The 25,324-nt window shown below is 34.7% G+C and overlaps 2 protein-coding genes and 2 long non-coding RNA genes across 10 annotated transcripts; 3 read left to right on the top strand and 1 right to left on the bottom strand.

Annotated features, from left to right (window-relative positions):
- Window positions 1-3,460: 3,460 nt before the first annotated feature.
- Window positions 3,461-11,272, top strand: LOC124947870. Its single transcript, XR_007100525.1, has 3 exons — window positions 3,461-3,624; window positions 6,471-6,817; window positions 7,991-11,272. It is a non-coding gene; the product is annotated as an uncharacterized LOC124947870 (long non-coding RNA).
- Window positions 11,273-11,444: 172 nt separating this feature from the next.
- Window positions 11,445-18,645, top strand: LOC124947544 (cAMP-dependent protein kinase catalytic subunit PRKX). Of its 7 annotated transcripts, none has more exons than XM_047489841.1 (7): window positions 11,445-11,572; window positions 13,367-13,470; window positions 16,132-16,294; window positions 16,861-17,124; window positions 17,410-17,740; window positions 17,835-18,069; window positions 18,264-18,645. In XM_047489841.1, the coding sequence occupies exons 2-6, from the start codon at window positions 13,380-13,382 to the stop codon at window positions 17,979-17,981; spliced, it is 996 nt and encodes a 331-aa protein (XP_047345797.1). In that variant the 5' UTR covers window positions 11,445-11,572; window positions 13,367-13,379; the 3' UTR covers window positions 17,982-18,069; window positions 18,264-18,645. The 7 variants fall into 7 exon arrangements, with proteins under 7 accessions (XP_047345797.1, XP_047345801.1, XP_047345802.1 ...); XM_047489845.1 differs by having other exon boundaries at window positions 11,514-11,572; window positions 13,379-13,470; XM_047489846.1 differs by having other exon boundaries at window positions 11,519-11,572; window positions 13,394-13,470.
- A 33-nt stretch (window positions 18,646-18,678) lies between these two features.
- Window positions 18,679-21,745, top strand: LOC124947543 (sodium channel protein Nach-like). Its single transcript, XM_047489838.1, has 10 exons — window positions 18,679-18,820; window positions 18,920-19,178; window positions 19,289-19,505; window positions 19,621-19,878; window positions 19,955-20,093; window positions 20,193-20,270; window positions 20,351-20,581; window positions 20,673-20,839; window positions 21,346-21,449; window positions 21,565-21,745. The coding sequence occupies exons 1-10, from the start codon at window positions 18,803-18,805 to the stop codon at window positions 21,681-21,683; spliced, it is 1,590 nt and encodes a 529-aa protein (XP_047345794.1). The 5' UTR covers window positions 18,679-18,802; the 3' UTR covers window positions 21,684-21,745.
- On the bottom strand, window positions 21,470-24,792 carry LOC124947547. The gene is made up of 4 exons (XR_007100443.1): window positions 24,261-24,792; window positions 23,841-24,030; window positions 22,467-23,746; window positions 21,470-22,070 (listed from the first exon to the last, which is right to left on the bottom strand). It is a non-coding gene; the product is annotated as an uncharacterized LOC124947547 (long non-coding RNA).
- Window positions 24,793-25,324: the final 532 nt, after the last annotated feature.

Below are 25,324 nucleotides of genomic sequence, written 5' to 3'. Positions count from 1 at the left end.
TTAAAGTTCTCCCGATATAAATAACTTTAGAATTATCGTCGTTTTCTCTCATATAACTACTTCGCACGTTAAGATGGATTATTAAAAGATCCTTATTATACTACTTCCTGGTATAGATTAAAAATGATAAAATCCTCTTTTCCTTTCTTTCTTTCTTTCTTTCTTTCTTTCTTTTTTTTTTCTTCTTTTCTTTTTTTTTTTTTTACGATTAAACAAGACATTCAGAAGCGTTGGTAATTATTCCTCTTTCAAATACAGACGTTGGAAAGATCGGAACACCGTTATTTCAGTATCTTATCTTCCTCTTTCTCTCTCTCTCTCTCTCTCTCTCTCTCTCTATCTCTCTTTCACTCCTTATTTTTCTTTCTTTGCTTCTGAAAGATTCGAATGAATCGTGAGAACAGAAACGACAAGACGACCGGAAGAACGTCTTGAGAACTTAGATAGAACGAACGCTTGCGAAATAAAGAAAGAATCGCGGATGCACATATACCAGATTGTAAAACGTCTCTACGCGTGAAGAAGATGCGCGCACGATGTGAGATTCGAATCGTGAGAACACCGCAGGAAAACTCGAATAAACGAAGTAACGTCGAACGGACGTAAGCTAGACCGCGGCTTGTTGTTGGCTTTCTCCGTTTTACGAGCAAATCCTTTCGCGGTGATGGTGGTCGAGACTTGCGAATAGAGTTGGGAGATCGCGTCGGTTACAACTTGTGTTGGCTTTGATTTCAAAGAGAAGAAAAGAGATGAGAAGGAAAGAGAAAGATAGAGTGATAAAGGGAAAGAAAGAGAGAGAGAGAGAGAGAGAGATAGAAGTTGCTCGTAGAAAAGGACGACGAGTTTTTCGATCGAATCGAATTTGGATTCTTTCGTTCAGATTTCAATCGAGAAGTATGTGTATGTGTAAGAAAGAGAGAGAGTGAGAGAGAGAGAAAATAAGAAGAAAACTTGGAGGTAATTTCTTCGGCAAGATTAGCGGTCTCGAAAGTGCCTAACAAACAATCGAAAGCACTTGGCACGAAACAAGAACGGTAACGTGGGGGCTTTGCGATCGACCTCAAGATCTTGCTCGTAATCGATTCGCTTTAGCACACTGTGACAACGGCCTTTAACGTCTCGACTTAACTCCGGTGGTGGTTAGCCGTGGGAATTCGATTTAATTCTCGTTGGAATGGGGAATAAGATGGGAGGATGGGCGGGGATGCGAAGAGAAAGAAAACGAACAGAAGAGAAACAGAGAGAAAGAGAGGAGAGAAAGAAGAACGAAGAAGAGTAGACAACGAGAAGCCCATCGAATAAATGGAATCGGTGAGAAAGATTCGAGGGTGGGAGCGAGCGTATCGAGATGGAAGAAAAGAAAAGAAAAATATAAGTATAGAAAGAGTAAGAACGTAACGACGAAAGAGAGAGAAAGGGAAACAGAGAGAGAGAGAGAGAGAGAGAGAGAAAGAGTATATGCGAGTACACGAAGGATGATGCCGAAGGAAGAAAAGAGGAGGAGGGCATGAAGGACGAGCAATGGAGAACGTTCGCGGAGAACGAATCGTGGTGGCGCATAGTCGCGAGATTCAGCAGACACCGCTTCCGGGAAGAACCGTCGATCCGTGACGGAAGAGTAAGAGAGAGAGAGAGAGAGAGAGAGAGAGAGAGAGAGAGATTACCGACATGGGCAAAACGCAAGGAGCGTGGAATCCGCGCGACGATCGTTTCTTCTTCTTTCTCCTTTTCTCTCTCTCTCTCTCTCTCTCTCTCTCTTTCTTCTCTCCTCCTTCATCTTCTCTTTCACTTGTCGGCTCTTCTTTCGATCTTAACTCGAGAGAAGGAAACGAAAATATCCTCTCGACTTGCCACGAAACGTGTCTCCTCTTTGTTGCAAGCCGACAGATATCTTCTTCCTCTCTTTCTATGATCGAGAGAACGAATTTTTATTTTCCTTTTTCTTCTTCTTTTTTTTTCCTTTCCTTCTCTTTTTTCGTTGTCTTCTTTTCTATTTTTATTATCATTATTATTATTATTATTATTACTATCTTACCTTTTTTTTTTTACTTTTGTTCTTTTTAATTCATTTTATTATTACACATGTAAACTCCTCCTCCGCGACCCCTCCCTTCCTGTCCCCCCCCCCCATCACCATCACCATCACCACTATCACCACCCACACCACCAACACAAACCTAAGATTTCACCCTCTTGTCAGATTGTAATGAAGGATATAAACAAGGGTGAGCATATAAAGCTCGATGTAAAATATCGATTCGCTAGTGACGAAAATACGTGACAAAGGTTCGATCACGATGCAAGAAACCAATGGTACTCTGTTCTGCATGATCGATGCTATCGCACGAACGCGAACGAGACCGTCGTCGTACCTTTTACAAATCGCTCGTAAATGTTCGAGATAAGAAAATTCGCTGCTCCGAGTTTTGCCTTTCCCCTCTTTGCTTTGAGAATACGACTTTGAAATAATAGACCGCGATAAATCGCGAGTCGAAGTTTAACACGTTGAAGTATTTATTTCTTTTTTTCCTTTTTTATTTGTCGTTGTTGTTGTTGTTGTTGTTTTCTTCTTCAGAAGCTGGATATCTTCTACGACGAATTTTTCAAGCGAAGAGAACGATAAGAAGGAAAAATTATTTTTCATGGAAGACCTTCTTCTTTCTTCTGGCTTGGATTCTGTAAATGGCACTGGAAGAATTCACGGGGGTTTTAAGCGATTGGCCCGTGGAGCTCCCGTGTCATACACAGCGTCCGGCCTTCCAGCGTTGCAATTAAATCGTTCTGCCGATAAGGAACACAAAACCGGAAAAGAAATTACCTGGCCGTCGTCATTGTTTCGTATAATCTCTATCGGTTCATTCAAATACGAAACTTTCTTATTTATCAGCCCTTTGGACCGAAGTTATATTGAAGATATGAGAAAAATCGATTCGATTCAACAGAGATTCGAATGAATGGAATCGCAGCAATCGAGGATCATTGAATCTCGATAATATCATATTCTTTTGGAATCGTCAATGATATCGCATGTAAGTATACTACACATATCTACATATTTATCAATTGCCGATAATTTAGTCGATTTTTTCTTTTCTTTTTTTTGTCTTTTTTTTCTTTCTTTTTTTTTTTTTTTTTGTTGATCTTGCAACGTAACCATTGATCGGCCGATATCTTTCGGATAAATCGGGTCAATTTTTCATGAGACTCGTAGGGGGCTCATCCGGTCGTCCACGTGGATATTCATTCGACTTAGCAACGAGGAGAAACGAGCAACGACCTCCGTCTCGTCGGAAGGCACGCAGTAGCGGCTCGACTTTACTCGATTCGAAAGGATGGAAGGTGTAATACCATGGGAAGAAAAGAGGGATAGAAAGAGAGAAATATATATATATATATATATATATATATATATATATATATATATATATATATATATATATATAGAGAGAGAGAGAGAGAGAGAGAGAGAGAGAAGAAGAAAAACAAATAAAGAGGGAAGAAAGATGGCGAACTCGCTGGAGTCTACATTTACTTTTCTTTGGAAAAAATTGAAGGCTAGCAAGCGAGATATGGCGCTCGGTCGATGGCAGGTGGACTGGCATGGAATCGATATTTGAATGCAAGGTGAGTAACGCGATCGCGAGTTTAACTCGTGTCGAGAAGGGCTACGTTAACGGTGTCCATCGTTTTCGTAAGGTAACATAATATTTTGTAAGCGCAAAGTTAAGCCGCTATAGAGAGTCGATAACATAACTTACATACATACAATGACATACACACACACATACACACACACACATATATATATACACAAAGCTAACCATATAAGTAAGAACCATACTTTGAATTTTATTACCGAAGGAAGAAGTTTAACCATTTTACGAGGGTGTCTCTATCGGTTAAATGTTCTTCTTTAACAGTACTACTAGTAAGTTCGAAATCCTCTTATTTAACAGACCAACGGATAGATACACTCGTCCACATATTCTCTTTCATTCTTCACCGTCTAAATGAGGATCGTTATGAAACATCCTTTTTCCTTGCTTTCGACATTATTCTAAGCATTAGGTCGACGCTATCTATATCTATCTCTCTCTCTCTTTTTTTTTTTTTTATCTAACAACGCTCGATGTTTTTTTTTTTTCTTTTTTCTTTTTTCTTTGTTCCTTCTTTCTTATTCTTCTTCTTCTTCTTCTTCTTCTTCTTCTTATTCTTTTCTGTTAACCTCATTACAATGAATCAGGTATCAACGTCCCTCAAATATTACCATCTTACCAGAATTATTTTATTTCGACTAACGTTATTTTTTTTTTACGTACATTTATAAATACGTACATACGCGTGATTATATTTCGTTTCATTTTAAAGATAGAGATAACTCTAACAGAGAAACGAAATATATTATCTAACCGTTTCTCTCCCACAACGACTTCCTCCGTCTTCGTTACGTAAAACGTGCACGGAAAGATAAGTACTAATAAAGTTGCTTCATAAAATAATGCAAAGTATGTACGTACGATTGGGTGGGATGGGATGGCGAGGGGGGGGGGGCGGGGGTAGATAGGTGAAGGACAAGAACAAATGTCGACAGTATAGGAATACAAGAGGAACCCTTCGTTGTTTTTTTTTTCTTTCTTTCTTTTTCTTTTTCTTTTTCTTTTTCTTTGACAAAGAATTTTCGTAGACTCGCGAATATAACGGAGATGAATTTTACGAAGACCGACAACGACCAACGCGAATTACTCGCATGGAATATACGATCGTTTGGAATTCGCGAGGCTACCGTACAAACCTCATGGAGGACAATCGACGGATTCGACGAAGTATGTATCATAATAGCGGCGCTTTGATTGCCCGTTGCGTCACACCTGTTGCCACATAAGCACCTATGTATAGAACGCATACATATACATATAAACGCCACGTGATGACAACGACCGTGAAAAGCCTCGTTTCTCGACGTTGATTATATCGACGATCTCGTGCGATCGATCGATGCGGAAAAAAGAAAAAGAAAAAGAAAAAGAAAAAGCTATAATGAAAAGAACTTTTTTCATTAATATGTTTGTATCTAACAAAGCAAAAACGAAAAAAAAAAGAGAGAGAGAGAGAGAGAGAGAGAGAGAGAGAGAAGGTTCCGCTGTAAAGAAAAGAAAAAAGAAGAAAAAAGAAGGAAAAAAAAAAAAAGTCGACCGGAACAGAGCAACGATTAAATTTATTTATTTTTTTCTTTTCTTTCTTCTTTTTTTTATTTTCTCTTTTTTTCTTTGTAACGTTCGAAAAATGTATTCCTATTTCTCTATCGAACTAAAACAATGTTCGTATCTTTCAAAAGGAAATTGAGATAAAGAAAAAGAAAGAGAGAGAGAGAGAGAAAGAGCGAGAGAGCGGGAGAGAGTGTGAGAAAGAAAGAAAATAAAAAAAAAAACATGTATGCGCTACACCGAGCGTAAAAAAAGTGTCTCCGGTGATACTTGGAAATCCGCTTGTTTTAGGGCCTGACTTTTTAAAGTCCGATAACGATCACGCGTTCATTTCCGTTAGCCCTGAAGCGGGCTTCCGGTGTCTCCCACGCCGTCACGTAACCGCTCCCCGTTGATTTTGTAAACGTCATCATTGTATCTTATCATTGGTCAAGTGACGGCTCCATTCACGGAAGAAAATTTTAACGATTTGAAAACATGAAAATTGTTAAACGAAATATTTATTTCGTTGTTTATTCGGATAAAAAAAAAAAAAGAAAGAGAAAAGATGAAAAATATGATTGAAAAGAAGTAAGATAATGTTTCATAAGAAAATTGATAAAACTCGTTTGAGATAAATCTTGACAATTTTCTTACAATCGAAAAAAATAATCGCCATTTTGCGAGATAGTTGACCTGAGAAAGGAATTTTTGTCGATCGTCATCGTCGATAAAACACCTCGGTATTCGATCGTGCTCGCTTCTCTCAGGAATCTTTCGATCTTATTGTTCGTGGGCAGCAAGGCAGAAAGCGGTGCTTCCGGTTTCAGGTTGGCTTGTGCACGTTTGCTCGGACGAACGGACAGGCCTGGCTGCATCCTGATCGTCCCAGGTAGACACCTGCTCCACATTTTGTGTATAAATCGAGCCAAGGTCTCGACTTAATGCGTCGTGCCTTTTTCTGCCCTCGAACGAAACATCTTTCTCTTTTTCTCTGAAAAAAAAAAGAAAAAGAAAAAGAAAAGAAAAGAAAAGAAAAAGAAGAAGAAGAAGAAAAGAAAATAACAGGTTCGTCTGGAAAGAAATCGACGTGTCGAATAAATACCCCCTTAAAAAAAAAAAAAAAAAGTTTCTTTTTCTTTTATCATTCCTTTCTTTTCTTTTCTTTTCTTTTCTTTTTTTTTTTTTTCTTCTTTTTTCCTTTTATCGACATCGATCCCTCCGATGAACATTTGTTATTTAATATAAATCTAAATTGTTCTAATTTGTTTTTCGCTCGTTTCGCAGATGAAAAAGAAAAGAAAAGGAAAAAAAGAGAAAAGGAAAGGAAGAAAAAGGATGGAAAGAAAATAAAAAGGGAGAAAAAAAACCGGTCAACGTCCGTCTTTCGAGCAACGAGATTGGACTCATTTGAAAATTGTCGCAGAACAGGAAGAGGATAACTCGCTACGGAACCGGAAGTTGTCGCCGGCCTCGTTACTGGGAAACTTGAAAAATATTGTAGATCATGAATTCCCTGGGAACCACCGATCCGACCTACGCGCCTTCACACGCGCGCTCGTGCGTGCGTGACACGCGAACGGCCATGACTAGCCCCCCCCTTCCACCCCCTCCTCCCCAAGAGAAAGACCCGAGTAAGTGTTCACTCTCAGTACAGTCAGTTTCATAAATCATCGGAGAATCTCAAAGAAGGATCCATTGGATCCGTAATCCTTAACAAAAAGGACACTCTTCAAAATGAAAAAAAAAAAAAAAAGGAGATTTTTCTTTTCTTTCTTTCTTCATCCTTTTCTTGTTCTATCTTTCTGTCTTTCTTTCTTTCTTTCTTTCTTTTTTTTCTACTTTTTTTCTTTCTTTTTCGTCGGTGTTGAAAAATGACCATATAATTTCATGGAAGTGGTGTAAGGACAGATAAAAAAAAAAAAAAAAAAAAAAAAAAAAAAGGCACGATCTCATGGTGAGAAAGTAGTTTTCGTTATTAATCGTGTTAAAACTTGAGAAAGAGAGAAAGAAAGAGAGAGAAGTCGTTACCAGCAGATTCTACGGATTCGCGAGAGCAGACGCGTATATATGACATAATCCAGATGCTCTGCTCCAAATGCATTATTCATCTTCCATGAAATCATGCACGAGTAGTGAGTGGCACGATACGAAACCCGTCTCCGCATTTAAATACAATTCTCCGGGTTATTATTTAGCGCGTTAAAAGCAAATTATGGATCACCGAGGGCGCCTTTTCTATCGTTAGACGTTACTTACGTGGCTCATAATTCACGGGACTTATCTTTATGATGGGTGAGTAACGTGTCGGTGGTCTGGTAACAATGGAGAAAGCCATGAAGGACCCGAACGAATCCAACAACAGGGAGTTCGCACTTGGAGCGAACGATCGTGCCACGTCATCGAATTCGTTCCTTTTGTTAAAGCTTAACATTTTCTTTTCTTTTTTTTTTTTCTTTTTTCCTCTTTTTCCATTTTGTTCTTGTTTTTACTTTCTTTCTTTTTTTTTTGTTTTCTTTTTCTTTTTCTTTTTATATCTTCTTCCTATGTCCAAATTGTCGTTTCCTTTTCTTTTTGATTTTTTTTCATTGCCAATTATTACGATCAAAATATATATATATATATATATATATATATATATATATATGTATATATATATATATAAGATAATTTCTGAATCTATCTCGCATAAAAGACGCAGAAAGTACGAACGTTTGATAATCTTTGAGCGAATTGATTCGAATTCAAAAATACTCGAGACTCGTAGGTAATTTATAAATCATAACAGTTGGCCATTCTCCTTTCAGTTTTTAGCCACCAGACACGGACTTGATCGACATCCAGAATCGTAGGCGTTATTGGACGTCATCGAGTGCCACGTGTCCTTGAGAAATTGGAAGATTCCTTTAAGGAAGATTCGACGTATTATTATAATCGATAGTTACTGTTAATCACCTACGTATTATCTATCTTTCTCTCTCTCTCTCTCTCTTTCAATTTTTTTTTTTTTTTTTTTTTTTTTTTTTTAAATAATCAAATGTGATACCGAATACGTCATCGATACTGTCCCACGCGTATCATATATCCGAACAAGATGGAAACGAGAGAAGATTCTTCCTTGCATCTTCCGTCTCGTTTGACGAACACGAAGATACACAACGATATTCGAGGACATAAGCGATGTTTACTCGTTGGACTACTTTTGTCCATTTGCTACTACGAGAACGTTTTCTACTATGAACGCTTGTACCATCTTTGGAAATCATTAATCTTTAACAACCCGATACGATGTTCGTTGTAAAGTATAAATATTGTGAAGATAAATAAGAAGCCAACTTTATTCAGCCGAATATTTTTACCGAATTATTAAAGAGAAAATGAAAAAAGAGAAAAAAAACACACACGCGCATGCACGCGCACACACACACACACACAGAGAGAGACACGCACGCAAGCACGTGCACAAAAGACAAGGAAAAAAAAAACGAATAAGCATGAAAAACAAAACAAGAAAAGAAAAAAAATTATGAGTCTCTCTTTAAAAAGATACCGATTGTACGGCTCGCTTCGTCTCGTGGCATGCGATATTAATGAGACTTGAATTTTAAAAAATGGTAACACAGAAGAGTGAAAACGTTTGGATCCGAAGGATGTCATCCACACTTTCTCGACGGACGTCATCGTCGAACAAGTAGCCAAAAATAATTTTAACCGGAACAAAGGGGTTAACGTTTTATCGCGTTTAGTTGTTTATACGGATTTTTACACTTTACAGTTTGGAGTAATAACGTTTCTTTGTTTTTTAGATTCTGGCCAGTAAGAAAAAGAAGAAGAAGAAGTAGAAGAAGAAGGAGAAGAAGAAGGAGAAGAAGAAGAAGAAGAAAAGCAAAAAGAAGATGAAGAGTAGAAATTGTCTGTGATAATCCTGGGAACAATATGGTCTACCAGCGAACGATCTTAAAACGATCTTTCAACATTAGAAGAAGAAGAAAAAGAAGAAGAAGAAGAAGAAAAAAAAAGGTCGAGAAAGAGGCAAAGGTGGATGAGAATATATGCACTCGCATAAAGCTGGGGAAACATAATTGGAGTCACTTCTCTTGACATAGAATGAATCTGCAAAAATGATTCTGGGAAGCTATTATTTCCAGTTCGGTTACGTTAATAATCCCCGACAGAAAGAAACGTAAACGATTAGAACGATACAGCACGAAACAACACTTTCCAGGGTCATTTCTAGAAGATCCATGATACGACGAATTAACTTTCGATCAAAAGAAGAAATTTTATCATATGTTCGGGATGTTCAATAAACTTAATATCAACCGATGGACTTTTTCTCTCTCTCTCGCTCTCTCTCTCTCTCGCTCTCTCTTTCTCTCTCTTTTCACATTGACAACTTATGCGTATATGTTAGCTGCGTGCTCCAATCGTATGACATATCTTAATTGCATGCGACCCGACATTGCGATTCTACTTAGCATTGAGCACTTTTATTATTTATAATTATAGTATCATCGAAAAAGAGAGAGAGAGAGAGAGAGAGAGAGAGAGAGACAGAGAGACAGAGAGAGAGAGAGAGAGAGAGAGAGAGAGATCGACGAGACTTCATACTTTACGCAATACACGCGATAACATAGGAATAATCGACGAGTCAGGAATTAATAAACTTATGCATCGCTTACTATCGGTATATGTTTATGTACATCCTAATAACTGCAATCATATTATTTTTCTTCTTTTCTCCTTTTTCTTCTTCTTCTTCTTCTTCTTTTTGTTTTATTTTTTTGTTTTTTGTTCTTTTTCTTCTCTTTTTCTTTTTTTCTTTTTTTTATTGTTTTTCTATACTACTCAAGAAAGATTAACTTGAAGGAATATTCTCGACGTAATATCATATAATATTATATAAATGATCATTGTATACTTTATCATTTCAATTCGCAAAGGCGACATTTCTGTTTCTAAGAAGAACTTTATGTCCGTTAACAAGAAAAGAAAGAATAAGGAGAGAAAAAAAGGAAAAAAAAAAAAGAAAAAAGAATCATTCCGTATTATTATTTTATCATTATTGTAAAAACGTATACACACGTGTCCGAAGTCTATAATGTATGATAATTATTATACGAAGAAAGATCGAACGACGGGATATCGATAAAAGCCTGTCGCTCGGTGCTAAACCGACTCGACGGGTGGCAAAATGCATCTGGACTATCGCCAATATCAAAAATAAGCGAAAATTCGAAGGATAATAACGATCGATCGTGATCACTCGAATATGAAGATCCTAACCTCGTTATAACCATGGGATGATGATGATGATGATGATGATGATGATAATAATAATGATAATAATGATGATGATGATGATATCATTTCGAATAGACCACGTGCGTAGAAAAAAAGTGATGAACGAGATATTAAAAAACAATAAAACGTACACCTGATTTCCTTTAACTTTGAAAAATTTTTAAACTATAATTGAAATTATATTAACAAAATAATGAATAATCCAAACGAAGTTCGATCGAAGTCGAGTCATCCTAAATGAATCACGTGTATATCTATATATATATATATAGTAAGTATATATATATATATACTTACTCAAAGAAAAGATTATGAGAGGCAGAGAGAAAGAGAGAGAGAGAGAGAGAGAAAGAGAGAAAAAGATTAGAAACTCTTTTAAAAATTGTCACGATCTATTTTGCAATTTTCTTATTAAATCCATTCAATCTTTTCGTCCCTCCCTCGATCATTTTCACAGTCCGATGACGACCAGGACCCGCTCACGCTTTTCGAGTCTAATTTCGTATTTTTGAAGGCGTCTCGAGGCATGAAAATGTGAAAAGGAAAGAAAGAGATAGATGGATAGAAAGAGAGAGAAAGAGAGAGAGAGAGAGAGAGACAGACAGACAGACAGAGAACTTGTATCCGAAAGCACGGATCTTCCGCGATCCGTTCTTGCTGCTTATAAATCAGCCACGGCGCGGAGGTTGCCTGGTACGAAGGAGATTTGAGATGCCCGGTGAGAGTCCGCAAGAACGAGAGATAAAGCGAGAAAGATATATAGGGTAGAGAGAGAGAAAGAGAGAGAGAGAGAGAGAGAGAGCGAGCGAGTGAGAAAGAGATAGTGAGAATGAGAAGTAAAGAGGGGAGATACTAAGAGAAAGGGACGGAGAGGTCAAGGGAAAGAGAGAGAAAGAGAGAGAGAAAGAGAGAAGGAACGAGAGCATTGGGTGATGGCGGGTGGCGGGTAACGGGTGGCAGGGGTGGGTACGGGAGGAAAGGAGAGAAGGATGGAGAGTGCCTTTTGAGATCCACCGGTGACCAGTTTAGTTCTGCTTGGCATCGAAACTGTGCGAGATCATGTGACAGAGGAGAAAACGGCGAAGGTATCCTTCTTCGAAACTGTCATTAAGATCAACGCGAACGTGGAATAAACGAGAAGGATTAATACGATTTCTTCAAACGTTCGATTAAAACAGTTTCCTCTCTCCTTCTTGTTTTACTTCTACTTTTATTTCTTCTTCTTTTTCTTCTTCTTCTTCTTCTTCTTCATCTTCGTCTTTTTCTTCGTCTTCTTCTTCATCTTCGTCTTCCTCTTCGTCTTCATTGCCTCTACCTCCTCTTTCTGCTCCTCACTCCTTCTCCTTCATAGCTGCCGCCATCTCTTCCTCCTCCTCCTCTGCCTTCTTCTGCGCCTCCTCCTCTTCCTCCTCCATTACCTCGATGAGGAGAAATCGGTGCCAGTGAGTCTCGGATAATGTCAGACGACGGATCGGTGTATCTCGCGTTGGATATAACGTACACGTGCTCCTAACAATCTCTATCTCTCTTTTTTCATTTCTTTTTCTCTCTCTCTTCCTCTCTCTTCCTCTCTCTTCCTCTCTCTTCCTCTCTCTTCCTCATTCTCTCTCTCTCTTTTTTTTCTTTCTTCATCTTTCTTCTTTCTCTATTTTTATTTATTTTATTTATTTATTTATTTGTTTATTTATTTTTTTTTTATCCTTTGTTTACTTCTTCCCGTTACCATCCACGAACATAGACGGAGATTATTTATCTCCCAATCGATAACGAGTCCGGGAAGCTGTGATTAGGTATTACTAATTAATACAAACAATTTATACGTAAATACAAATTATACGATACACTTTCTCGCGAGTGTCGAATATTGTTGTTGTTTGTTGTTGTTGTTGTTGTTGTTATTATCGTTTGTTTTCTTTTTCTCCATTATTTCTTCTTTTCCGTTTTTTTGTTTTTTGTTTTTTATCTCTAAACGACGATCAAAGTGAACAAAAAACAAAAGAAAAAAAAAGAAAAGAAAAGATAAAGAAAAGATAAAGAAGGAAAGGAAGGAAAAGAAAGAGAGAAGAATAGAATCTTTAGAAAAAGTTATCATTAAAGATAAAAATCGTCGATAATAATAGTAACGAGAAAAGGAGGGGGTTGGAAAGGAGACGGGGTGGGGAGGGAGGGAGGTAGGGTAGGGAAGAAAAATATTTTTCCGATTGGAAAAGGTGTGAAAGATGCGAGAGTCTTTCGAACACATTCCAAGTGACACTTCGTAATTCGTACGTCTATCTACTTTCTCTCGTTCCTCGTTCCTCGACGTCGTCATCGTCATCGTCGTCATCGTGGTTGTCGTCGTCGTGCGTGCGTGTCGTGCCGTGCTGTGCCGTGCCGTGCCGTGCTGTACCGTACCGTACCGTACCGTGCCGTGCCGTGTAATAAAAGTCAATAAAAAGTCTATAGAAAATTGTCGTGATACTTTAAGCTTTAAAACTTTAGGTACGCGTATAGATTTCATCGTCAGATATTAAATATCACGTTCTTGATCTAACGAGGAGAGAGAGAGAGAGAAAAAAAAAGAGAGATTAAGGACATTGATTGCTATGATATTTAAGTACAGCATACGAAAGGGTCCAAAGGAGTTATGAGATTGACTCGGTGCTCTGCATGAATCTAAGAATACATCACCGCGGGTGGATCGTTGAACCAGCTTTTCCTCTCTTTCCTCTCCACGTGTCGACGAGAGCATCGCTAACGAAAGAAATAAATCACAAGAATTTTCTCTCTCTCTCTCTCTCTCACTCTCTCTCTAGCTCTGTTTCTTGCTTCTCTTCTCTCTGTTTCTTGGTCTTTCTCTTCCTTTTTCTTTGAAAACGTTTACGCGGGATCTCCCGCAGTTTACTTGAAAGGATGTCTGGGGACAGCACGTCAGATGAGGAGGGCTCTCAAGAGGACCCACCCCGATACGATGTCGACGACATGGAAATCGTCAAAACGATCGGTGAGTTGCATCGTCTTCCTTATTTCTTTGTCACCCTATCTCTCTCTCTCTCTCTCTCTCTCTCTATCTCTCTCCCTCTCTCTCTTTGTTAGCTAGTGACTCATAAGATCGAAAAATAAATCTACTAACCGGTTTCGAGACAACGGTAATCCCCTTTTGCGATACGACATTTAACCGGACATTGCCGATTCTCTTGAGATATAGAGAAAAATTTGCATTATTACGTCTTCGAGATGTAAAAAAGAGAAAAAGAAAAAGAAAAAGAAATGAAAGAAGAAGAAGATTTCACGACTCACGTAAATAAAATACGTACAATTTTGTTCTACCTGTAATTCTTTTATTATTTTCTTTTTCTTTAATCTTTTTGTATTATTAAAATGCAATCTCGTATTGAATTATAAAAAAGGACTTCTTATCTATAAACTCCTTCGTAGAAGTTCTTTGATCTCTCTTTCTCTCTCTCTCTCTCTCTCTCTCTCTCTCCTCCTTTCTCTCGAAAATAGACTAATGATATAATGAAACAAAAAAAAATGAGCCATTGGAAAGTGAGAGGATCATCAGTAATATATATTTAACTGCTCGTTAAAATCGAATTATACCGGGTGAGACAGGGAAAGAAGGAAGACGAGAAATGAGCAGGTATAAAATCCAATAGACTCGTAAAAATATTTTATCGATGCGTATATTAATTCCTTTCCGCCTTTTCCATTTCATTATATTATACATATATATATAGGAGGAGGCTACGCCTTGTAGATATTCATTCTGTTACGAAACTCAATCGAACGAGAGAGTTCCTTATAAATTTCCATGATCTTTTCTAAGGCAATCAGGAAACATTAGGATCTGTAGTAGTTGGTTGGTATACTCACGAAGAAAGTCTCGGAACAGACGGGCTATACTTTAAGACAAACAAACCGTTTCACAATAAAGACACATTAATATTTTATCGCGTCATTTCGGCTCGATTCTCGTCCTCGTAAAATAACATACGAACGGAATTAGATCGATCAGAACAGATGTGCAGTTCTTCTTTGAAACTTAAAACAAGCTTTTGGATCGACACCAAACTGTTCGAGTGTCCACGATGTAAAAAAAAAAAAATAAAAGAAAAAAAAAAAGATAGTGAGAGAAGCAAAAAGAAAAAGAGAGAGAGAGAGAGAGAGAGAGAGAGAGAGAGAGAGAGAGAGAGAGAGAGAGAGAAGAAAGAAGGAATAAGAAAAAAAGAAAAAAGAAAAAAAACAACCTATAGAACTTGATGGCCTGACACTCGAGATCCAAGTAAAACACGCACGTCTCGGGAACGATTCTCTCTCTCACAATCTCTCTCTCTCTCTCTCTCTCTCTCTGTCTCTCTTGGGTATTCGCGTTCAATATTCGCACACGAACCAAAAATAATTTATGGGACCCTCGTCGTTCCTTGGAAAATAGACTTAACGTTTTTCGTGCTATGATGTAGAAGCATATACGTACAATGCGTGCGTCCAACATAGAAATATATATACATATGTATATTCTCACATGGCAAAAGGGAAGATATATATTCGTCAAAAAAAAGAAAAAAAAGAAATAGAAAAAAGATAAAAAAAAAAAAAATAAAATGAAAGAAGAAAAAAGAAGAAAGAAAAAAGAAAGAACATAAATCACCAACGGTGAATACATTCAGATTTCTTTTTCTTTTTCTCTTTCTTTCTTTTTTTTCTTTTCTTTTTTTTTTCCCGATCATCGTGTCTGAAAAAAAAAAAAAGAAAGAAAAAAAAAAGAAAAGAGGAAGAAAGAAAAAGAAAAAAATCAAATGTAACGAGGAATGATTTATCGATGAACGAACGTGAAAAAGAGAAGATAGTACATAGATTAACAATATACATTTATAATCTCCCTCTCGAAAAATGATCATCGTACTTTATTATAAAGATGGTCGTATTTAAAGAGCACCTACGCCATCGCCGGAAATTCGGTACGCGTCGCCGTTCCGTCGATCGACACCTGTTGTCAGCTGTCGTTGGCAGACCTCGGTGGTCGTTACCGAGCGAAAGGCAGATACACGAATGTTCCTTCACGAATCTTCCTGTCCGTATGTTGCCAACTTCGTTCGACCTATCTATAGAAAACAGCACCGATTCTAAACATAGTCATTTCTCGATAGTGTTGCCTCGATAAAAACAACACCGAGAAAGAAAGAAGAAGAAGAGAGAGAGAGAGAATATGTGTGTGTGTGTGTGTGTGTATGTTTGCAACAAAGAGATTAATTTGTTTGCCAAATTCGAATGGTTATTTTTCCCTTTTCTATCTTCCCCTAATCACCACCGACCACCATTACCATCTTTATCTCCCAATACTATTATCACTCCTGCCGAGATGCTGTTCGAGCTAATTAGTCACGGTGCGTTAAACATCGCTAACTTTGATCACGATCATCATCTTTGTGGGAAAGCGTGCGATAAACCAGTTGCGTGCGCTAAATGCTCGACTCGAATTTAAACGAACGGAGAAAGCGTTAATAATGAGGTGTCGTTACGAGTTACTTCGTCGAGTAACTTTTCGTTTTCTTCTTTCTCTCTTTCTTTCCCCTTTTGATTTTCCCTTTTCTTTTCTTTTCTTTTCTTTTCTTTTCTTTTCTTCTCATTATTCAAGAACGTCTATCAAATATTTTTTTTGCAGGTACGGGAACATTTGGGAGAGTAGTATTATGCAGACATCGTGGAAAACCTCTCGCTTTGAAGATACTCTCTATGGTCGACGTGATCAGGCTGAAACAAGTCGAACACGTTCGCAACGAGATCACGGTACTAAAGGAGGTCAATCACCCCTTCATAGTCAACATGTAAGCATAGGTATCTTTTGCCCGTACGTTCTAACGCGAATTAGAAAATCAAAAGAAAAATTTGTATAATACATATATTATTGTTATTATCGATCGTTTATGTATTATTAATTATTTTTAAATATTATATATATTACAATATCGTAATATATAATAATATATATATATATATATGATACTATAAATATTATATATTATAGTATCGTAATAAATGTATAAACTTTTTATGAATCATTTATTGATTTCATTTAAGAAAAAAATTTCTTCATTGATTCACTTTAATATCGATTAAATGAATATGAAATTGCGGATATGTACATACATAGGTCGTAAAGATAAAAGATACCAAAGAAGAGAAAAGCGTAACGTAGAAATCGAGCAAAGCGATATCGTCTCGTAGTAACTCGATTCGCACTATTAAATAGCTATTAACAATCCATAGTGAAGGAAAGCAAAAGGAGGACGAGAGAAACGATCTCTTAGCCAATTGTCTCTCTCTCTCTCTCTCTCTCTCTTTCTTTCTGTCTCTCGTTCTCTCTCTTCCTTTCTCTCTCTTTATTTTTCAGGCTTTGGAGCGGTAGAGACGAAGCCAGACTCTACATGCTATTCGAATTCGTAGCCGGTGGCGAACTCTTTTCTTATTTAAGAGCAGCCGGAAGATTTTCTGGACCAACCAGTTGCTTTTACGCGGCTGAAATCGTCTGCGCATTGGAATACCTTCACAGCAAGCACATCATTTATAGAGACTTAAAACCAGAAAATCTACTTCTCGATAGTCAAGGACACCTGAAAATTACCGACTTTGGTTTTTCGAAGAAATTAACTGATAGGTGAGATCTTTAAATCTATTTTAATTTTTTTTTTTTTGTTCTTTTGTCGTAAAAAAAAAAGTAAACGTAAAAAAAAAAAGAAGAAAAAAAGGAAAAAAAATAAAAATGTCTCTCGTCCTCTCGATATATACTTCGGTCTATTTTTCTACCCTCATAATAATCACCTTTCATTCTATCTTATTGCAAACGATCAACTCGTTAATTGTACTTAATTATATCGTAATTTGTCACTTAAAAAATTTCTAATTTCCTTCTACGTTATTTAATAACATCGTTAATTTTTAGAACTTGGACTCTTTGCGGTACACCGGAATATTTGGCGCCAGAGATCATTCAGAATAAAGGTCATAATAAAGCCGTTGATTGGTGGGCCCTTGGTGTACTGATTTACGAAATGTTAGCTGGATTCCCACCGTTTTTCGATGATAATCCATTTGGAATATATGAGAAAATACTCAGCGGTAGGATAGAATGGCCTAAACACATGGATCCCATTGCTAAAGATCTCATCAAGAAATTACTCATCGCAGACAGAACGAAAAGATTAGGAAATATGAGACAAGGAGCTGAAGATGTTAAGAGGCATCGTTGGTTCAAGCTAGTAGAATGGCCCTTGGTAATTTCATTTTCTTTCATTTTTCTTATTTTATCATTGGACTTTATCGCACGAACAAATTATTCATTTTAATATACGAACGAATCACAAACAGGTACCTCAAAGAGCTTTGACACCACCGATAAGGCCAAGAGTGAAAGCACCTGGTGATCCTAGTTGTTTCGATGATTATCCTGAAACCGATTGGCGTTCACAACCACCTTTACCACCTGACCAACTGGCACTCTTCCAAGACTTTTAGCCAAATTCTAAGGAGATACTAAAGTATCTCCTACAGATCGGTGATACGTTTCTATCATTTTTACAAGTTCAATTCATAAGTTGTTAGAATATATATATATATATATATATATATATATATATATATATATATGTATAATATATATAATAAATATATAGTATATATATATATACATTATTCTAATATAAATGTTGGAATATATATAATTCTACTATAAACGTTGAAATATGTATAATTCTGATATAAATGTTAGAATATATATATATATATATATATATATATATATATATATATATATTTATCGTTGAAATCTCGTTCTGTAAAAATTATTTTCTAAGAATAATTTCCACAAGAAGCGGACGATTTCTTATATTGTAAATAGGCATATTTTTATATCTGAACGCAACCATTAATTTATTTGTACGTTCTGTTTAAGCTTAGTTGATGTTTTAAAGCAAATTTTTATCAACAGTTGTAAATAAAAGATCGGTTGTATTAAACGACGATCACAACCTGACTCATAGATATTATCTTTTTATATGATTCATAAATTAATGCTCTACTAGTTCATTAGAATAAGATACGTTTAACGTAGCTAATTATTATCTTAATGTTATAAATCATAAATATTTTAAATATTAATGCGCGCAATAGCGATCTGAAACACGATAATAGAGATCTCAAGGATACTTTAAATAATTTATTTCTAAAGAGAAAATATATAAATACGATTGTTGCACGCCATATTCATGGCATATACAAACAAGAACCACATTCGATTATAGTTAACGGGAAGAAGTTAAAGTCACTAATAAATAAATATGCCGAAAACAATTATGGTAATTTAATTATTGCAATAATTTATATATATATATTTTTTTGTTTTGTTTCCATAACAATTATATCAATGATCTAATTAACGGAATGTATTTTTTCAGGTAGGATTGAATATCGATGAAAAAATAAAAAAGAATGTTCCTGACGTCAAGAAGATCAATGATCAGAAGAGATTGAAAAACAAATCAACTCTTATTTCGACAAACGCCAATCGTAAAAAACGCATTGCCCTAAAGATACTTCAAGATTTCACTGATTCTAGTTCGTTACATGGTGTAAAATATCTTGGAATACAACCTATCGTTATCAGTTACACGGGAAAATTTTTATGGCTTTGTACAATGATCACTGGAATCGTCGGTCCGTTTTTAAACAATCAAATTTTATAGATAGTTAAGAAATATAATAGACATTTGTCAAATTTCAATGTATATATATATATATATATATACATGTATGTATATTAATAGGTATAGATATAATGTTGAAAAAATTGTTGCACCGCTTGGATGAAAATCCGACAGAATATTTCGTAAATACATTTCATGCACCGATATTTCTCGCCGCATTTCCTGCTATCACAATTTGTCCTAGCAAACTGACCATGTTAAAAATGCAAATGGATTTAATGCGGCATGTAAAATTGCCTAAAAATATGAGTATCGAGGAAGCGATGTTTTTCGTCAGGTAAATAATGTAATTTTTGTATTATGAAAAGAATATGCCAAACGAATCGATTTTTATAGATATCATAAAAATAAAAAGAAAATGAAATCTATTAAAAATGAATTCTCCTTCACAGATATGGAGCTGAGATAACCATATTGGAATTTGGAGAAAACGATGAACATTTAAAAAAATTTAATGCATTTTTAAAAGAGAATAAATGGCAATTAATAGATTTTTTGAAAATATTCTATCCTTGTGAAAATATGATCGAATCATGTTGGTGGCACGAAAAGAAAATAAATTGTACTGATTATATAAAACAGTCTTATACCAATAACGGAATATGTTGTTCTTACAATTATTATTTGGAACATCTTATGACAAATAAAATGTAAGTTATCGATAGTTAAAAAATAGATATAAATATCTAAATCATATAATTTTTAATATTATCCTAATATATGTAGACGTTATCAAGAAGTACCTGTACTTCGTACGGCTCGTTCTGGATCAAAATCTGGTCTGACCATAATATTCAATCGTGATTTATTCTTCGAAGATAATAAAACAAAAATTACGAATTTCGTAAACAATATAAAACTTTTTGTACGATATTGAATCGATTTATCTCGATTATACTTATATTAATATTTTTTTGTTTTTTTGTTTTTTTTTTTTAATTTATTTCTTTTTCTCCTTTTATAGGTTTATATTCATCACACTTTGAGTTATCCAAACGACGAGACTATTGGATATACTTTGCAAAAAGGAGAAGGATTAATGGTTAATTAATATACATGTTTAATTATAATATATAACGATACTAAATATTTTATGATTATTCTAACGTCTGATTTTTTTAGCTGGGAGTGCAACCGATTATTAAAAAAAAACCATCAACTCTTTATCACGAATACTTCAATGGTATTTTACAACCCGATTGCATTTTAAATTCCGAAAAAAGTCAATTACGCTTTTTCATCGAATATCAACAATCAAATTGCTTTGTCAATTGTTTGATCGAAGATATATACAATGCGTGCGATTGTCTTCCTTACACTTATGCACCAATGGCAAATTATACTTCACTCCCGGTAATCGATTAATTATCTCATATTATCAAAATCGATATATAATATACTCTTTTTTTTTATTTATTTATTTATTTATTTTTTTCTTTTCCAGTTATGCGAAATGGATGATACCAAGTGTTTGTATAAATACATGAAACGTAAAAAGTCGATAAATTATGACAATTGTTTTTGTGTAAATCTTTGTGAAGATACAACATACCAAATATCGTCGATTAAATATTTATTGAAAGAAACATCATTATCTTCACCACCGATTTAGTAAGTTTTTACACGTTTATATCATTGGATCATAAAAAATGATTTTAATACTTATTAAAAATATTAAAAAATCTTTTTACGATGTTTAAAATAGTTAATTGCTTTAATAGCTTTTATATAATCTCAAAAGTGAGCAATTCAAATTTCACATCGATATTTTTACCAACATGTGTTCTACGTCAAACGTATAATAAGAAAACTCGTTCGTAATAAAGCCTTTCGTAATAAACCTAGAAAACTAGTTCATAATAAACTTTCGTAAAGCTAAATAGTTTCTAAAGCTAGATAGTTTCTTAACTCGGAGATACCTTTGGTGAAGGGAAATAATATTATTAATTGAAATATCGAAGGAAAATAATTATATAATACACTTATGTATATTGCTTTTATATCTTGTTAATAATATTCGATGATACTTTTTATCATATATATATATAATTATTTGAAAAGTTATTATGTATTAATTTTTTAATTATGACTAAAAAAAAAAATATTGTTCCTTTCAGTCAACATTTAACGGCTACACATACAATTTTAAACGTTTATTGGAAAATGGACGCCTTCATGATCTTCGAAACGAAATCAACTTTCATTGATTGGAAAAATCTTGGTATATAATATTATAAACAATTTTTACACAGTTAACATTTCATCTTTGACAATGAACAAATTTATTATAATTCAAAAGTCACATATAATATTAATATTAATTTAATATATTTCAGCTGAAGTAGGTGGAATATTCAATCTATTTCTTGGTTGTAGTATCATCAGCGCCGTAGAAATGTTATACTTCGTTTATCTATTTTTTCGTAAGATTTTTAAGAAAGAAATCAAATTGTAATCAAGTTAATACGAATAATCCATATTGATGTTGATAATAAACATTGAATAGCTTTTCTGAAATATCGATTGTCTCTTTTGTTCATGCCTCAAGTAAAATTGGAAAAAAAAAAAAAAAAAAAGAAGCCGATTATAATTCATTTTGATGTTATCGATTTTCTTTCTGTATTATAAATTTTGTGTCAATACATATATAGCAATGATGTTTACAGGGCACGATAATACTATTCGTAACGACCTGAATTCAAAGCAAGTAGATCTATTTCCAGCGATTACTGGAACGTAGCCATCTGCCAGTCTTTCCACGAGCTCGAATGTAAAATTATTTATTACAACGAGTTTCTACTTCGATGTTGTCCACCATTGAACGACGATTATCATGATGCTCCTGTCACACGACGTGTATTAATTATTAATCACCAAAGGTGCATGTCATCATGGTTTCTTTCATTTTCTTTTTGACATAAAAAACGACTAGTAAATCGAATAAATTTAATCATTGTATATATATATATATATATATATATATATATATATATATATATATATAATTATATATATATATATAATTTAACGTAACGGCATACGTTTGGATTCGAACAGACACGCGATAAATTTTGATACAATTCCTAATAAGAGTTAGATCTATTTTTCAAGTAGAAAGATTTACGTTTGAGATTATCCTCGAGATTAAACGCAGAAAAGTTTGTTCTCCTTATTGACAGGAGATTTAACTTCGTCGAATAATACTTGGGGGAACTTAGACGATTTATAAGGAACTTACGTAACGAATGATTTTCGTTTGTGAAACGAACGATGGAATAAACATTCTATCGGGTCATTATTTATTGCTTTTTTAGATGGAACAGGACTAAAGGAGGAACGTTGATATTCCTTTCGTTTTTCTCATCAGTTATTTTCGGATCTTCTATAGAAAATACTGATTTCCTCTTCTATATGTATCAACGTAGGTACACGTAGTGGTGAAACAGTGAAACACCGAAGAAGAGAACTAAAAGCATCGGCTATTTTCGTATAAACACCCACGCTTTCCATGTTCATCGTCCATGTAATCCAAACGTTTACTTATTTTCTACAGATGGCAAGGCCCATACTTTTTATTTTTCTCTTTTCTTTTCTTTTCTTTTCTTTTTATTTTTTCTCCATCCTCACGGCCATTGACTTTTTCATCCTAAAATTAAATTTCACAAACTCTATTCACAAATTATTCCATACAAAAAAATATTTATATATTATATCTCTGTGTATACAATGATAATAAAAATTTTACTTTATGCGAACAATAGAAATATCATTCCACGATATTCGAGACATTTAATTCGTTCCAATTTTATCCCCATAAAATAATTCATACAGATTATTAAAATATTTCACAATTATCTAGATCGCAAATTCTTCGTATATTCATCCTTGATCTATAAATCGTACCATTGTTTTATGTGTAATTATTTGTCTGTTACCTTCCACCCACTGTCGTTACTTTTATACAAGCATTGAATACGTTAACACAATGAACCTACAAATACATTCATTCAATTGCACCCACACACATCGAATACCCGTTTTCGTATTAAATTTTGTTCCTTTCTTTTTTCTTTTGTTCTTTTTGTTCTTTTTTTTTTTTTCTTTTTTTTTAATATTTCACACATTCTACGAAGTGGCACAATTATAAATATTACGTTCTAACAGAAAAAAAAAAGAAAAGAAAAAAGAAAATTTCACTCGCTCCCTGTCTCCGTACGTATAAAAAGAAAAAAGAAAAAAACGAAAGAAAAAAAAAAAGATTTATTTCCGATGACATGATTGTTTCGATTAATTCTTTAACTTATTTAACTTATTGAAACTTAAACAATGAATATTAATCTATGCAATGAATCGGTGATGGTCAGAATCCGATCTGAGCGAGATCAAGAAGGATTCGAAAATATAAAATCGATCTTGTGTAATAATCGATATCCTTTCCATTCTCAATTTCCGAATATCGATCGAGAAAGTCGTCCAGCCTTTGAGAAACTCGCATTCTTCGTCTTTCATGTTTCAACTCTGAAAAATTGACATGGAGTATAAGTTTTTATCAGGAAATAATCGGGAAATATAAAGGAGATTACTAACGATTAAATCTTCTCCATGTACGTACCATAACGAGAGAGAGAGAGACAGAGAGAGATATAGACAAAGAGAAAAACTAAGGAATTAAAATATCCCCGAGTAGAGTAACCATAAAGAGATCAAAAGTAATATCAGGATTAGGTAAGTGGTTAAAATGTTTTTAGTTTCGTGAGCTGGCTGTGGCATCTTAGATTCTGTCTTCTATACGATTCACTGCACTGCGAGAAAAGATTTCTTTCATTTATTAAAAAAAAAAAAAAAAGGAAGGAAGAAAAAAACAAAACAAAACAAAAAAAAAACAAAAAAAAAAAAATACAAAAAAGAACTTATAAAATTATATTCGTTAAAATATTAAAAAAAAAAAAAATATTCGGAATCAAAGAGATCGATGTTTTTCTTTTTTTTTTTTTTTTTTTTTTTTTTTTTTTTTTTTCAAATAATTACTCACAATCGTTGAAGAAGTATACGTTTGGGATCGATAACGAAAAAAGATTCTTAGATCAATCTGTAATGTTCCCCGTGTTGTTTAGAAAATCTATTGAAAAGCAACGAGCGTTCTAAACGACTTTACGTCCGATCGTAGACTGGATCACGTACGCAAAGGATCCCCGTTCGAAATCCCGAAATTCCTCCAGGAACCGCCGTTGTCGAGCTTTTCTCCCCACTCGATTCGATAGCCAGCTCCTTAACCGTTTAATCTCTGCTCCAGGATTGGTAGCTCCGATTCCACCACCGTCGTAGCAAAATTCGAAACCAGCCGACACGAGAGAGAGAGAGAGAGAGAGAGAGAGAGAGAGAGATAGAGAGAGACAGAGAGAGAGACAGAGAGAGGAGTTTCTGGCCACCTCGAAGTTATATTAAGGCATTCATTCTCTCGTTATTATACCTTCGAGACTAAAAATTTACCGAGATATAAAATTCGAACGATTAATCATCTTCGTAATAAAATATTAAAAAAGAATCTTTGTCAGTAGCTAAACTTCGTGTCCTTTGCATTATTACTCGTTTAATATCGTATCGTATTTTTTCTCGTTCTTTCAAATTAGAGATATAATCTATTATCAATTACGATGGAACGATTGAAATGAAAAAAAAAAAAAAAAAAAAAAAAAAAAAAGAGAGAAACAAAAAACAAAAAAAAAGACTATTGAAAAAAGGAAAAGGAGAAGAAAAAGAAAAAGAAAAAAACGCTATTATCGAAATATTATCTAATCGTATATTAAATTTAGAAAAAGGTAATCGACCCTTCGAACTAGCCGAGCCAAAATACATATTTTATTTTATCCGTCTAACTAATGAAATCCGGAAAAGGCTTACAAGATTCGGCACAAGCCAAGACATTAATATTCGATCGTTCATTTAATTATAAATGTACAATTCCAGATACATAGAGAGAGAAAGAGAGAGAGAGAGAGAGAGAGATAGAGAGAGTTGATATCGATGTATCGTATACCGACAAATTCACATTCGCTAAGCCGGAAAGTGACTTTTATTTTTAAACAAAATGCCTCG

Source organism: Vespa velutina, chromosome 3 (genome assembly GCF_912470025.1).
Source record: "Vespa velutina chromosome 3, iVesVel2.1, whole genome shotgun sequence".
Taxonomy (NCBI): domain Eukaryota; kingdom Metazoa; phylum Arthropoda; class Insecta; order Hymenoptera; family Vespidae; genus Vespa; species Vespa velutina.
This window is presented reverse-complemented; position numbering and strand designations above follow the sequence as displayed.